Consider the following 15,607-nt stretch of genomic DNA (forward strand, 5'->3'; position numbering starts at 1 on the left):
ACATATATAACTTATTAATTCAACCCAGGTAAATTGATAAATCTTTCAGTATTAGAATAATATAGATTATAATGTTTTTGAAATTCCACTCATCAACCACAGAAATGCCTAATAAATTCAAGAAAGTGATAGCAATGCCAATTAAATTGCCACATTGTGTATCTACAAAAAGGTGTATCTTATAAATGCCTCGGTCGAGACCTCCCAGTGCGATTAGGGTATTTTCGCAATAGCGCTGCTCCCCCAACGGAAGGTTGTGTAACTTTTTCAGGCCCTCGAAGAGGGGTTCGCAGACCATAGATCAGCATAAACAATCGCATGAACCCTTGTGCCCGGGGGAGAAAGGGATACGAACACCAAGATACCCAGATACAGATACTTTTGCCGAGTTTAATTGATGTGACAAGTGACAAGTGAGGAAACAATGGCCATACGAAGAAACTGAGAGAACGTACATGGCAAATTGCGAGTGACAAGAGTACACTGCGAGAAATGTTCAATCTCTAGACTATTAGTTTGATTCAGTTATTTAGGTGTTCTCTACAGATTAACAACAAAGAATTCAATCTTTAAATTGATTAAATCAAGGTAATTAAAGTTAAGTCACGACTTTAAGCTTGATACAACAAACTATTTTTAGATTATTATTACTATTTGCACCAGGGTTAGAGATAGCTAAGGTATTAATTCTGAAGTTCCTTAGTCTGTGGTAATAAAAAACCTTTTATTTTATATAAAACAAGTATTAATGCTACTACACATTTTTAGATTATTGTTTAGTTTTGTTCGCAAAACATTTAAGTCACTTAATTCAGAAATTCAAAATTCTGAGGTATTAAAGAAATCATACCTATTTTTTATGGAGTATCATTTAAAATAAGATAAGATTTCTCAGATGAAATGTTTAGTTATAAGGTTGGCCTTAGACTAGTTCTAGAGGAATTTAATCTAGTTCTAACACTTAAAATTGGTAGATCTCGGTGTACAAGGACTGTATACCAAATAAAAAGAAAAATATTTTAAAAGTTGTGAAAGTTTCCTTAAAAATTACTCATACGACCCGTTGTCAGTTATATTCCACAAATGTGAGTTATATTCCACAAATGTGTGTTATACAAATATGTTTTCCCAGGTGATTTTTTAACTTTTAGAGCGAAAATTAAGATTTTTCTGATTTAACTCGGAATAGCTTTGCATAGAATAATTATTACTCAAAAAGAGATACTATTTTTAAAAGAAAATGCTTGGTTTTTATGCTATGGATATAAAGATATGTCTTAGAGGAATCGAAATGGCTGATCTTAAATAAAGCTTATATATTGGGTTTGATCCCTTTTCAAGGACTTCCCACTCACCATGTCCTCTTCGTCCTCGCAGCAATGGAAATCCTGCAGCGTTTCCCGCCAGGCCAGCACGGAATCGGTGAGCAGCAGCCTCGCATTGGAGCGGACCCTCAGCTTGCGTCCCGCTCGCGGTGCCACGCCCCTCTTGCCGCCCACCGCCCCTGCGGCGAGCACAGCCCGCTCCCACTCCTCCTTGAGGGGCTGGGGAATGGCCACGGCGCGGTGGTGAGGGTCCTCCAGATCCTCAGCCTCGCAACTGCAGCCACTGTCGTCGTTGCGCGGGGTCACCAAGGTGGCAGGGGTCACCACAGTAGCAGGGGTCACCAGGTTTGTCGCGGTCACCAACTGGTTCACCGCTGTGGCCGGGGTCACCTGGGTCACGGGCGGTGGCGGTGCCGGTCGACGGATGCGGGTCATGAACCGCTGGTGGACATGCGATCGATGGTAGTCGTAGAATATAGCACTATACTTCTTGGGATCCGTTGGGCTGTAGAATATGCAGATGTTCCTCAGGATGGGATGCACCAGGGGCACAATCTGCGCGGGTCTCTTGTCCGCCGGAGGAGCTTGCAACCGGGAGCTGCCAGTGCTACTGATGGAACCCAGGGTTGCCGTGCTGTTCGTCACCGTGCTGCCCAGGCTGAGCGTCTCATCCGCATCCGCATCCGCCTCCGCATCCCCATCCCCATCCGCCTCCGCATTCACATTCGCATCCTTGGTCTCCCGCGAGTACATGAACTCCACGTCCGTTTCCCACGCCCCCTGGTCCATGGAGGCGGTGGGCGAGGGCAGGGGCGTGGGCAGCATCAGCTTGGACCGCTTGGTCAGCGTCGATGTGGAGAGCTTGTGGCGAACGCCGGCGGCAAAGACGGCCGCCGCCTGGAGAGCCATCACATCCGCATCCGCATCGGCGTCGGAGGGCAGCAACTCTTCGTATCCTCTCAGATCCTCCTCCTCGTCCTCGTCGTCGTCCTCCTCGTCCTCGTCCTCCTCCTCATCCTCCTCCCCTGGAGGTAGGGCTTCGATGATCTCCTGATCGGCAGGTTCCAGGGTCTTGAACTGCCAAATGGGTTGGTAAATAGACTCCTCATCCTCCTCCTCTGAAACACGGGATTCGGTTTGGTGATTCTCTTCGGCCAGCGAGTTGATCCTGGTGTCCTGGCCGTCTTGGTCCTGACCATTTGACTTGGCCAGCGCTTCGTCCGTCTGGCGGGGATTGCTCAGCGAAGTGTTGGGATTACGAACGGGAACTTTGGGCGCCGGACGTCGCACTTTGATCACGCAATTCTGGAAGTTCAGGTACAAACAAAGGTTGGTTTCATGTTGGCATTTTGGGTCCTTGGATAATATCCTCGTTGGGTTGTTGGGTTTCACGCGCTTTTCAAATTGACTTATAGAACGATTTCCTATTCTTTGTAAGGGCTTAAAGCTTTTGATGGTGTTTATCTTAAAGCCTTTTTAAGGTTTAATTTTAAAAAATCTTAAACATCTTGAGATATAATCACATTATAATATGATATTATTTAGGAACTTTTGTTAAAGTTTGGAATTAAGAGTTAATCTTAAGATATAATCACATGATAATATGATACTATTTAAGAACATATCATATTATCATGTGATAATGATATTATTTAAGAACATATCATATTATCATGTGATTATATCTCAAGATTTTTAAGATTTTAAGAAATAAAACCTTTCCAAATTCTTTAAAAACTAAAAACTCAACAAAATGCAGACACTTTAAGCCAGTTGATTAGTTAATTAAGTAAAATAACCAAAGCAATTAAGCAGAGGGCTTCCCCTCTTCCGCTTTGGGTGGAAATTATCATTAATATGCCGCCCATAAAAAGCAATGAATTAACTCCATAAAACACCTCTACACTGGAAATCTCAATCACATGTAACTTTTTCATAATGGCATCATGGTAATTTCACATTTTTTCCAATATGCCAACACTTTTGTAAAAAAAATCAACAAAATATTGACAAAAAAAAAGAACGTTAATTAAACGCTGATTATTTTATAGTTATCTTTTGTTTTCATTGCAAACTTGTTTGTTTTCCTTCACATTTTTTCAGTGTTTAATGGTTGTTTTTAATTAGATAAGTTTGTTTGTTTATTTTTTTGTGTGTGTCTGTGTTTGTGTTCCGATGGCCAATCGAACATTGGCATCCCTTTCGCACGCGAACCGTTAGTCAATTTTGAACTGCAATGAAACGCAACAACATCAAGTGCACAGAGAAAAAACAAAAGGGGGTTTATAATTTTTATCACTTTAAAATGAACATTGTGATTTCAGAAAAAAAAATACTACTTTCTTTAAAAGTTATCACAGAACTATTTGCCTTATTAATGATATTTAAAATAAAAAGTATGAATTAATATTGACACTTGAACAGGACTTGTAGGTTGTTACCTAGTAACAAATTTTCACTGATATTGCTTCTATAAATTTAAATTTTAATTATATGGAGTCTATAGCTTAAAAACAATTCTGTAAAATTCAAATTCTCTAAAATTCGAATTATTTTTAAGGTCTTTTTAACTTTTTTTGAAGCATTTTTAAAGAATTTTTTTTTTATTGCTTGATTAATGAAAGTTTTACTGTGCTAATCGATTTGCCTAATCACATTTTGTACATTTTTATCACATTATTAATGGATTTTTAAATCGTATTTTTTGAGGTAATTATTTTTGAGTGACTTGTTGTTTTTCTCTGTGCTTTTTTTTTTGGTTGGCTTTTGATTGTTGTTGTTTTTCTATAATGAGTGTTGACCTGTGTGATTTGCTGTTGCTGTTGTTGTTGCTCGCTGACATTGCAACTGGTGGTGGTGGTGCTGTTGTTGTTGTTGCCGCTTTCATTGTCACAAATGTGGTTGTTGTTGGTGCTGCTACAGTTGTTGTTGTTGTTGTTGTTGCTGCTGTTGTTGTTTGTGGGGCGCTCTGCCTCGCCATTTGGCTTTGGCGCCGCCATCAAAGCTCGAATGTTGTTGTTGTTGTTGTTATTATTGTTTTTATGGGTGCTGTTGTTGGTGGAGCTCTCGCCCCCGCTTACACCCTCTCCCGCTCCCGCTCCCGCTCGCGGTCGCGCTCCCTCTCCCTCTTCCTCTCCCTCGCTCACAACACTCCGCTTCTTCGTACTTCGAATCGCGCGACGCTGCGCTGCAGCCGAAAACACGTCGTCTCTCTTCGAAATCGCTGGCGTAAATGAAATTGAAGCCGAGCGATCGCTGGGGCCGAAGAAGAGAACCAGGCGCCATTCAAATTCATAGCCCCCAACTGAGTCACGCGCTCTCTGGCGGCGATAACCGTTGATCGGTTGTTGCCTACGTTGTTGTTGCTGCCACAACCACTGACTGAACGATTTGTCATAGGCGGTGAGAAAGCCACGCACACACACGTGCAGGCTGCCGGAGAGGGCGAGGCTCTGCATTAGGCCTAAGAGAGAGACTTGGTGGTGGGGCAGTGGGGGCCTAGCATCTCTGGCCCCCTGCTCTTCGATCAGCCCCACTTGTTGCGTGGCCGCCTGCCTTTTCTCTTCGTTCAGAGCACTTAGGTAGTCATTCACAAACTCGGCCGTGATCGCACATCTGCGCTGCTCGCTTGCCAACTCTTTAGCCTCTCTCTTCACTTGCAGCTTTCTCTTAAAGTCCTCGATCAGATTCTGCGGCCGGTGGCAACTCTCTTCGGCGTTGTCCTTGCTCCTTCGCAGTGTGACGTTGGCAATCTCTTCAGAGCTGATCCCCTGGTGATCTCTTCGCGCTGGCACGCTCTTGGGCTGCTGCCACGCCCCCTCCTCGTAGTGGTGGACCTGCCGTCTCAGTGACGTCATCCACTGGCAAATGCTCTCGTTGAGATACAAGGACGCTGCCGCCGCCGCCGCTCTTTCGTCCTGCAGCAGGCGTATGCCAGAAACACGCGGCTTCTTGCGCTCTCTATTCTGACCGGGGCTCTCTTGATCTTTCTCTTGCTGCGGTTGCGGCTCGGGCTCTCTTACGCGACCGTAAATGTGCTGATCACTCTGGCTGGTGCTCTTAAGCTGCTGCTGCTGCAGCTTGAGTTCGCAGATGCGGCGAAGGTCAAAGGTCTCCTGGGTGCGGAAGACCTCGTCAACGTTGTGGATGATCTCCAGAGAGCCGGAGCCGCCGCCGTTGGAGGTCCTTGGGAAGAGCCTTCGCTGCAGCGACGAAGAGCGATTGAGCTGCTTAAGAGAGCCGAAGAGACGGGTCAAGGTCGCTGCACTGGACTTGGAGTAGCCCAGCAGAGAGCGCGACTTGACCTTGGTGGGCGGAGTGGGTGGCGTGGGGGTGGCTGCGGGCGTGGCAGTGGGCGACTCCGCTGACCTTTGACACTGGCATCGCTCGTTGTCGCTGTAAATGCCGCGGCACAAATCGCAGATATTCTCATAAATATTACCACACTCCGTGGAGAGAGGGGGAGGGGGTGGCGAAAAGGGTGGAGGGGGCGGACTCACCACCCCCCCACTCACGATGCACTGACAGAAATGACAGTAACGTCCTTGGGCGGCGAACACGCCATAGCCGCAGCCCCGGCACAGATTCTCGTAGATCGTCTCGCGGGGGAAATACTTTCGCAGCTCCAAGTTGGTGTGACCCTTGTGGGAGGGGCAGGGACAGAGGGCGGAGGTCACCGCCACGCCCACACTCGGCAAATTCTCGTAAATGTGCGTCTCCATGGCGAAGTTGTCGTTGATGTCCTTCGCCTGCTGTGGCATTTCCCCGCTTTCTTTCTCTCTATCTCACTACTTTCTCTTATCGCCGCTGCGTCATGTCATAATTCAATATTAAGTGAGAAAATAACGGCTAAACGAGAGACCCGGAGAGATAACGAGTGAGCACTGTGTTCAAGTGAATTCAATACACTGCAATTTATTGCGTCTATATTTCGAGATTTGTCACCTTTTTCACATCATTTTGAGAGTATGTTTACATTTTTATCAGTAATCATTAGGTACCAAAAAAAAACTGTAATTCAATTTTTTTAAAGAAAAATCATACACACACTTTGTGTAAAATATACAAAAAGAAATTTTTTTTTTTTTAATTTTTATCAAAAAATAATTTTTCTTTCAAGACCTTTGCATAGGTAAAAGTTAGAAAATAACTGATATTCTTTCGGATAATAAAATCACACCTACAACTGTAGTTCATTGACTTTCTTGTAAGATAAAAAAAAAATTTTTTCTTAATCTTCGAAATAAAATATTAAAAAGTAATTTTTTTACAAATTAATTTTTGTAGTTTTATAATTTAAAAGAAATATTCAAAATTTGTATTTAACGTAATTTCCTCAAAACGACTTAATATCCTATCAATTTTTGAATCAGTTGTGGAAAAAATATCATCTCAAAAACGATCCTATTTCTCGCAGTGTGAAAAGTCAATGCTTTTGAACTGTTTAAAGTTGAGACTTAAGTGAAGACACTACCCCCTATCTTTATTTCTATCTCAATAGCCCCTCTTTCTGGCCCGCTTCCGATACTCATTATCTCAGCCAAAGTCGCTGCACTCTGCACTCAATTGGCCCCAAGATGTGATGTATTTAGACCAGTTTGGTGACCCCGATCCATTTTTACATTGCTGTACAATAGCTCAAGGTGTACCAAAGTATTGTATCCTTTATTTAACGCTTCTAAAGAATGATATACTACCATCCAAAATGTGTACTATTCACTTAAACTGTTTTTAAATTGTGTGTTATTAGAACCAGTTGAAACATTTGTTACAAAGCTCTTTAGGAGTATAGCATTTTAAATTAATGATTGCCGATTTTTTCTAAAATAATTTATAGCACATCGCTCGAGGGAATGAACTTTAATCTTTTTTTGACAAATAAAAAACCCCAATGCCCAAGGGTTCTACATTAACTGAATGCAGCTCTTCTGGCTGGAATTCTACAGTGGTTTCATTTGGCCTTTGTTTTTGTTGATTTACGGGGATGAGTCACAAGCCGATCCACCAAACCATGTCGGTCGAAGGGGGCGTGGCCCCTGCCCTCCCCTCGAACCCCCCTCGAACCCAAACTGGTGGCCCTGACAGAGCGAAGAGAGGTGTGCAGGGAGAAGGGAGAAAACCCCCGAGAAACAGGTTGGCCAGCCGAGAATTGTGTAACGATCGTCGACTTCCTCACCTACGCCTCACAGGTGCCGCCAGGTAAATGGAATGTGGAACGTGGAATATGGAATGTGCATGGCCCACACTGAGAAAATTATTACTTTCTTAATTTACAGAAACAACATTTTAGGTTGAAGAGTTCTAAGAAAAGATTTGTAGTGCTTTCGGAAATACATCTTATATGGGATTATTTAAAGAGTTTCATTGCTTAAGTAAATATTTAATATTTTTGATTCTGATTTACCATCACTCCTTAAACAGAAGAAGACATCTAAATTAAATTTTTATTTTATTTCTTTCCAAATAGTATATTGAATGCCTTTTTCTTACAAACAGATATCAAATATTGAACCTTATTCGAGAGATCCTTAATAAAATGTCAGTGATTTTCTTTAAAACAGAAAAAGGTAAAAAATAGGTCGAAAGGTACTATTTTATTTGTTAACAGAAAAATGAAATACACTTTAATATTTTGAAGCACCTTTTTTCTTATAGTGCGCTGATGTCCCAAACGGAAGGCGAGAGTGGCCCTAATGGAGTTAAGGTGCCAAGAAACGGGGGGCCTTACATTAATCTTCTGATCAGCGTAAGTGGGGAAATCGTGTACATATATCTTGAAGGTGGATCTTAAAATCTCTTTTGGAAAGACTGCGTCTCACTGGCGATTCTTTGATCTAGGATTGCGGCCATTAATCATAATCGTCTTGGGGCCTAAAAGGGAAACCGGTTTGGTTTTGAGCTGCCTAAACATGTTTTACAATCTTGACATCCAATTGTTACAAGAAATACACCTTTAATCCAAAGTTATCTAAGTAAACTAAGGTTAGGGGTAGGAAACACTACAACTTAGGTAAAGGAATTTAAAAGATCTTCTCGTATTTAATAAATCTTTAAATCTTCATTGATCTTACCAATATTTATATGTACATATTTGTATTTAACCTCGTATTGCAGCTTCCATTAAAGTAGCAACTCTACAAATATTACAAATATATAGAGGGTGTTTATGAAAAGTGCAAGACTGTTTGCGTTTCGTTTCCCTTTGGTATACGAAGTTCCTCAAGCGAGTTTCTAATCTGAATCCCATGGGCAAAGTTATTATTTGCTATACAATGTTTCTGTATTCAGCAAGTATTATATGTACATTTATTTAAGGAAATGTCTAATTTTGCCATTTCTCTGGGCAGGACTTGGTCTGTGTGTGTGTGTGTGTTTGGAACCTTTGGACATAGAATTTTCTGCAGGCCAAGCTTGATCACAAATGGGGAACCCTGACAATTCAAAAGGAATTTGAATTTAGTGGCAACCATCCCTATTCGTCCTTCTGGTACTTGAGGGCCATTTGCATGAAGTTGGCGCAGGAGATGAACCCGGTGCCCTCGGGGTCGCCCTCCTGCATCATCTCTTGGACGGCGGCCCGGTCGGGCTCCTCCTCGAGGGTCTCCTCCAGGGCCAGCTGGAGCTCCTCGGCGGAGAGGACGCCGTCGCCGTCGCGATCGAAGCGCTGGAAGGACTCGCGGAGCAGCTGCTCCCGCTCGGCGCGTATCATCATGCGGCAGAAGCGCTGGAAGTCCACGGATCCACTGCCCTCGGAGTCCGCCGCCAGGACCATCTCGCGCAGCTCCTCGGCACTGGGACGGCGGCCCAGTTGCTGCATCACCGCATCCAGATCCTCGATGGTGATGACCCCCGAGGAGTTCTCCTTGTTCAACAGAGCATAGATCTCCTTCAACTCGGCCTTATGTGATTCGCTCATGTCGGCAATTGGTTCGGTTTTCAATGCTAGTCAGTGCTTCACCCCCTTATTCGAATTTCCAATTATATTTTTAACATAATACTCCCACAAAACTGGCTCTACTCACTCAATTTCCACTTTTCTTTGTACAAATTTTATCAGAGAATTTTGAAATTTTGCACTTCAGTTAAAAATGGAAATAAACAAAAATATATTTTTGGTATCCGGTGTTGCCCGAGCCGCGTTTGAACTTTGAATGAACTAAATGTGGACCTGACATAATGGAATTGGTTTTCACGGCCTCCTGTGATTGGGGATTTTTGAATAAAACATTAAAGCCTACTATGTGCGAAACATTTTTCATCAAACTACCAATGGGGATTTTTAAAAAAAACCTTAGAGCCTACTATGTGCGAAACATTTTTCATCAAACTATCAATATATTTTGTTTAAGAATTACCTAAAAACTTTGCACCAACTAACGTCGGGGTCACGAAGCCGTAAGTTTGCAATACACTCATTCCGATTATGGGCTTATCCATTTTCCAAACACTTTAATTACATCACGAATTACTTTTTCTATAGATGAAGCTATTAGTGCAGCTATTAGTCAATAATTCAAGTTTGGGGTCAGCTAAACCCAACTGGCACATTATATATTGACCAATTATTTTTCAAAGATCTTAGAAGTGAAGAAAGAAGAGTTCCTATTTGATATGTCCAAAAAGTTCCACATTTTGGACTGCCGAATTACCACCTTTTGTTACCGACTTGCATACTTTTGGGCATTCGCCAAGACCTTCTTGACCCCGTCAACAAAACCCTCCCAAGTTGTGCAGCTCCCAAGGAGACAACAATGAAATCGAAACTGCAACCACTTCCACTCCATGTGGCATGTAAATCCGAGATTGTAAAGTATCTACGGATTTGCCTGTGTCGATGATTCATCGCCATACAGTTGCGGATGGCGACAAATGAATGAATGATGATGAATGCGTACAATATATTGTAATTCAGAAACAAACAAAAACACAGAAAAAAATTAAAACGGGGCTTGGCCCCATGATTTTTCCATTTCCGAGCCGAGTTATCTCACAGCGCTTATCTCATATCTCTCTCGATTTCCCTCACAACAGATCCACTCTTCGAGGTTCTATGTAAAACATCCATTTGTTTGTGTTCTATTCCCGAAACACCAGCACCAAAACAAAAATTATAATTTGGCCAGTCTCTTTTTGTACCACTGATAAGACGAGTTTCGGATCGGAATATTACGAAATCGGGCCTGGCATGATTAGATCGTAACGGATCGTATCGAATCGGATCGGAGCTCCAGGCGCGACGCGTTCGCGAATTTAACAGAATATCAACTGAATTGGAACTCAAGATGCCGCCGAGAATTTTCTTGGGTGGCGGTCCGCCTCGTAAGCGACTGACGCCGCAGTCGCGGTCAGCGTCGACGTCGACGCCAAAAGAGTCGGTGGCTATGGCGATGCCGACCTCCGGTCACCCAGGGAACTTGAGCACTCCACACTAGTCAGCAAAAGTGGGCACAATGCACCAACCCCTAAATCCTTCAGACTAGTTAAATTCATCGACAAACAAAAGGTTGGGAATTATAAGCGCGGTTTTAAAGGCCATACGACACTTGCTTAAAACTCAACTACCTGGATTTATTCGAAAAAGTCATGGCCACCTAGATCCAAATTGCATTTTAATATATTAAGCCAAAACACATACACATAGAAAATTCTAACGTTCTCATCTAAGTTGAAAATGTTCTTAAAAATATATCGACATTTTTGTTGCATGTTATATCTCAACAAATAAACTATTAGTCCAGTCAGTAGTGTATACCTATCAAAAAGTTGTTAAATAAACTCAATTTAACTTTTCTCTTCTCACTATTCCGTTCTAATATTGAGAACATTGATACCAAAATGTTATTACACGGTTTTTAAGAACGAATGTTCTCAATTCAAGAACAATGTTCTTGGATATTTCTCTCTGTTTATGCTTAAATATTCTTTTAGGTTAATCCAGTCAGTAAGTCGAAAGGTCGTTTTCGACTCAAGCCACAAAAGTTAAACTATTGTTATTCTAAGTAACTAGGTACAAAATAAGGTACAGTACCAAATTTTCTAATGGTAATTCTATAAAAGTATTGAAATCTACATATATGGGCCTATTATTCTTCTGGTTTTTGAACTATATAATATAAAATAATTTAATAATCTATGTACATTAAGTGACTCAAAGTAAATGAATCAATGGGGTGATTGGCTGAGCCCTAGGTACACTCACTACGGAATTGCTCATGGAAGCACGCGGGCAACAGTCCCGTTCGCAACTCCATGCTGACTAGTGTTGGCCAGAGATCAGCGATGGGGAGGCAAAGCCCAGAGCAGAACAGAACCAAACTAAACTGAACTGAAACTGAACCACATGTGTGTAATGGAACATGGGCAACATGTGTGGTTCCCTGTGTGTGTGTGCGTGTGTGAAGGGTTGGGGGAGGGGCATGGGGGGTGGGGGGTGGGGCATGGGGCGTGGGGCGTGGCAGCGACAAAAGACGCTTTTTATACTCAACGCCCGTTGCCTAATTAAGCATATCGAGAACGGTCTTTCGGGAGGGGGTCCCGAGTTGGGAGTTCGCTTTTGAGGTGGGGGTGCAGAAAAAACCAAATAATATATGGGAATGGAATTGGAATCGGATTCGCGAGGGGGCGAGGCCCGGGGAACTAACCATGATGAATGCTAAACACTGCTCAAGTATACACAACCGTTTCGTCAACCGATTACAATATCTGTAGCTTTGCTCAACACTTTATTGCAAGTGACTCGAGTATGGAAATGAGAGCTGTACTTTGAACATGAACCAAGCCTTTTGCTAAATACGGTTGAGAAAATCATACGAAGTTCGTAAATTGGGTTTCATTTGTTTTTCAGGATCTTCTGAACAAATATATGTATGTCGGCTAAAGATACTGCTAAAATAAAAATAATAAAAACTAACAAAACTTATAAGTAAGGTAGAAACAAATAAGGTTCTAAAAAAGGTTCAATTACTCTGGTGGATCTGGATTAGTTTTTCAGGACATATTAGAACATATTTGCTATTGAAATGATCCCGACTGTAGTCACAAAGCCTATTTAGATATGTATTCAAGATCCATAATACTACATAATAATAATGTAGTATATCACAAGTGTTTTAGCAAGTGTCCGATATTTGCAGAACACCCCGGAATGGGCAAATATCGTAGTCTATATAAAACAGAACTGGGAGAAAATACGGAAAGGGAAGATATACTATAGAAGCATCTTTGGCGGAAAACAGTGATCCAGGGGCAGAGAAATTGAGAACGAGAACGAGAGTGAGAATGAGATGGAGACTCAGAATGAGATTGAGAATGGAAATGGGGAGAAGCCGCAGAGGAATCGCACTGCAGTCGATGCTCAGCAATATGCTCGCTTGATCTTTGAACTAAATTAATTAAGCACAATGAACACAATTGTTGTTGTTGGCTGTTGGCTGCCGTCGGCATCAAATGTATCCAGCAGATACACAACAACGGGCAACACACATCCACATCGAAAGAAAGAAATGCATTCAGGCTGTGACCAACATTGCAGGCAACTGTTTGCTTTTTTTGGCTACCCTGTATGCCACACAAGCGGGGAATATACACGAACTTCACTGATGGTAAGACCCAAAAAGCTGACAAATGTTATCTATATCTATAAAACTATACTCTCAAAACTAGGAATCAACACACAGTGCAATCCACTTAACTAAAGACTAGTAATTTCATATTCCTTTTTTCATTTAGTTTATTAAAACCAATTTGTAGATGACAAAAATTTTGAATTTATTTCAACAAGGGGCATCTTTTATTCGCAATGCCTGGCAAATAAATTTCTTAAGAACATATTTTCATGTTTTCGCTTTCGGCTTCCATGTCTTTTTTTACCCCGGCTCATATTTGGTTTGGCTTTTCTGCGGGTCTTCCTCGGCTGCCTTCTTCCCCCGAAAAAACGAAGAATTAAAAGGGTGGCCCACGGCTCATGGCCCGTGGATGATGGTTGATGGTTGATGGCTGACGGCCCTGTCCAAGTCCCCATCCCCATCCCCGTCCATATCCACATCCACATCCACATCCATGTCCCTGTCCAGAACCCCAGACTCGCGTCTTTGGCAGCATTATGTTTTCGTCGGTAATGAGTTGCAAGGCAGTGTTGTCGGGAGATGATAATTAAAAACGCTGGATATACAACGAACTTACAGATCGAATTTGGCTTGGTTGATATACTATTTGTATTAATTTAAGCAGCTAAAACAAGATCATAAATATCTTTATAATTGTAAACGTACGCAAAAAAAGGGATATCTTATATAAAGGTGTGTAAAAGTATGCTATTTTATTTTTTGTGCCCTGGATAAATGTCGAACGACGAACTAACTTTTCTATAGCATACTTTTAGACGCCCTTTTAAGAGGTTTAAAATTTGTAGACATGAGTCAAAAAAAAAAAAAAAATTGGGCGACGTTTGTCGTACGCATGTTGAAAACTACTTCAGACGCCTTGGATCTCATCATAACTCCCTGGCGAAGAAGCTTTTTTGGAGACCAACAAGAAGAAGACTTAAAAGATACCACCTACATGACCTTCCATTAAGATATATTTAATACCCTCCAAGTCTGATCTAATTAAATTGCAAATGAAAAGTACTAATGTATAATCTTTTATACCAACACTTTGTTATCCCCTATACTTACAACCTGCTTAAGCTGCCACATAGGTAGCAGTATACCCGTTAATTCTGAATAAATATACACCTTTTAGAAAAAAAAAAAAAAAGAAAAAAAATTAAGACCTAGCCAAAACTAGCAACTAGCTACAGCTCTCGAAATGCTTTCCCTTGATTTTAAAATAAATAAATAAATTGCTTTATTAAGATTTTTTATTTTTATTTTTAAGGATTTTAAGAAATTGCTTGTAGTTAGATGTAAGTATCCCCGTCCTCTTATATCTAGCAATAAAGTAGTTAAATTACCAACTCTATATCTGCGCTGAATGCTGCATGTGCTTGTATTGTTGCTTACCCCTCGATGCCACCCCCTTCCATCTCCTCCCCCCCCCCCCCCCCCATCGCCCTCATATTACTTTATGGTTATTATTGTTGTTGGGCCGCGGTCTTCTCCTTTTTTAATGAATTTTATTAAGCGCGACAGCAGCAACAGATAGATCGAGTGGAAAAGAGTGGGGGGCGGTGACCGAAGCCAGCAGCTTTTGTCAACGCCTCAAATTAAAATAAAAAAAAACTTAAATTGGAGTCTTTTTTATTGACCAACGACGTGTGACTCATTCGATGGTTTATACTACTCAAGCATAAAATCTAATCCGGAGAATTAGTCAATAATTGATAAATAAAACAATTTGTGGAAATTGGCGTGTAAGGGGCGATAAAAATTTACTCAATTTTTGGTTATGACCCTTATTACAAATTATACGATTGTACAGCTAATTAGAAAGAACCTTTATTAAATTGGTTTTTGGGTATTCATTTTGAATACAATTTTTATAACAAAATATTTCATATTATTCATTTAAATAATGTTATTATTATACCATATTATAACACTAATAATAAAATATAAATTCTTATAAAAAGGTTTACCTCTTTAATTTCAGAAGAATTATTCAACGGGTTGTATATAGAACACCATTGTTTATTTCAGCTAGGAAAAAATTCGAAAACTAAAAATGTTCAGAAGTATACCACTTGAGGTTTTATCAATCTTAGGATGTCAATGATAGTCTGATATCTCATCTCCGAATTTCCCTATCAGTATAGCTCCTGTAACTTGACTCATAGGACCATTCAAGATAAAAACCGGGAGATACAAAATGAGGAGGCGAAATTGTGAGAAACAAATGACACATTCAAGGGGTGAGAGGGTAAGAACGGAAGCTGAAATTGGAATACACGAGTACGAGTACCAGTACGAATACGAGTCCCAATTCGAATTGAAATGGGAATGTCAGTTCAAGTGTCAATCAGACGATTCAGACGACGATTCTACTTGGCGCTGCATTAACAAAGAAAAATCAAATTAAAAGAGAAATTTCGAAGCAGAAGTGCGGGGCAAATCAGAGCGAGGAAATGAAATGCATAAATAAAGCAAAGCCAAATGGAAATAATGCACATAGTATCTATGTGACCGACTGGGTACGTGTACGTGTATTTGTGCCCGTCGACTGATGACAAAATTGTTTTACTCGTCAGCCAGCGAACCAAATGATAAACCTCTGCACGGCAAAAAAAAAAAGGGAAGGCGGGGAGCTTCTTAAGTTATTAAATTGTAAGATGATTTTTAAGGGGT

At 41.2% G+C, this 15,607-nt stretch overlaps 2 protein-coding genes across 5 annotated transcripts in view; both read right to left on the bottom strand.

The window, feature by feature from the left end:
• The window catches only part of LOC119556000 (rho GTPase-activating protein 15), a 28,056-nt gene that overhangs the window by 7,465 nt on the left and 4,984 nt on the right, over positions 1-15,607 (bottom strand). The window contains exons 1-3 of one of the 4 annotated variants that reach the window (XM_037867732.1): positions 10,461-10,574; positions 4,127-6,131; positions 1,356-2,630 (exon numbers count right to left, since the gene is read on the bottom strand). The exons of 2 other annotated variants lie outside the window; for them this stretch is intronic. In XM_037867732.1, the coding sequence (XP_037723660.1) occupies positions 1,356-2,630; positions 4,127-6,085 (3,234 nt within the window). In that variant the 5' untranslated portion in view covers positions 6,086-6,131; positions 10,461-10,574. Of the gene's footprint in view, positions 1-1,355; positions 2,631-4,126; positions 6,177-10,460; positions 10,575-15,607 lie in introns of those variants that run through there. One more of the 4 variants, XM_037867733.1, reaches the window with a different exon arrangement.
• Positions 8,604-9,505, bottom strand: LOC119556001 (calmodulin-like). Its single transcript, XM_037867736.1, has 2 exons — positions 9,347-9,505; positions 8,604-9,285 (listed from the first exon to the last, which is right to left on the bottom strand). The coding sequence occupies exon 2, from the start codon at positions 9,238-9,240 to the stop codon at positions 8,797-8,799; it is 444 nt and encodes a 147-aa protein (XP_037723664.1). The 5' UTR covers positions 9,241-9,285; positions 9,347-9,505; the 3' UTR covers positions 8,604-8,796.

The sequence above is a fragment of the Drosophila subpulchrella genome, chromosome X, assembly GCF_014743375.2.
Source record: "Drosophila subpulchrella strain 33 F10 #4 breed RU33 chromosome X, RU_Dsub_v1.1 Primary Assembly, whole genome shotgun sequence".
In the NCBI taxonomy this organism is placed as follows: Eukaryota; Metazoa; Arthropoda; class Insecta; order Diptera; family Drosophilidae; genus Drosophila; species Drosophila subpulchrella.

Coding starts and splice junctions, on each gene's coding strand:
- LOC119556001 (XM_037867736.1), bottom strand. CDS start 9,240: ATGAGCGAATCACATAAGGCCGAGTTGAAGGAGATCTATGCTCTGTTG.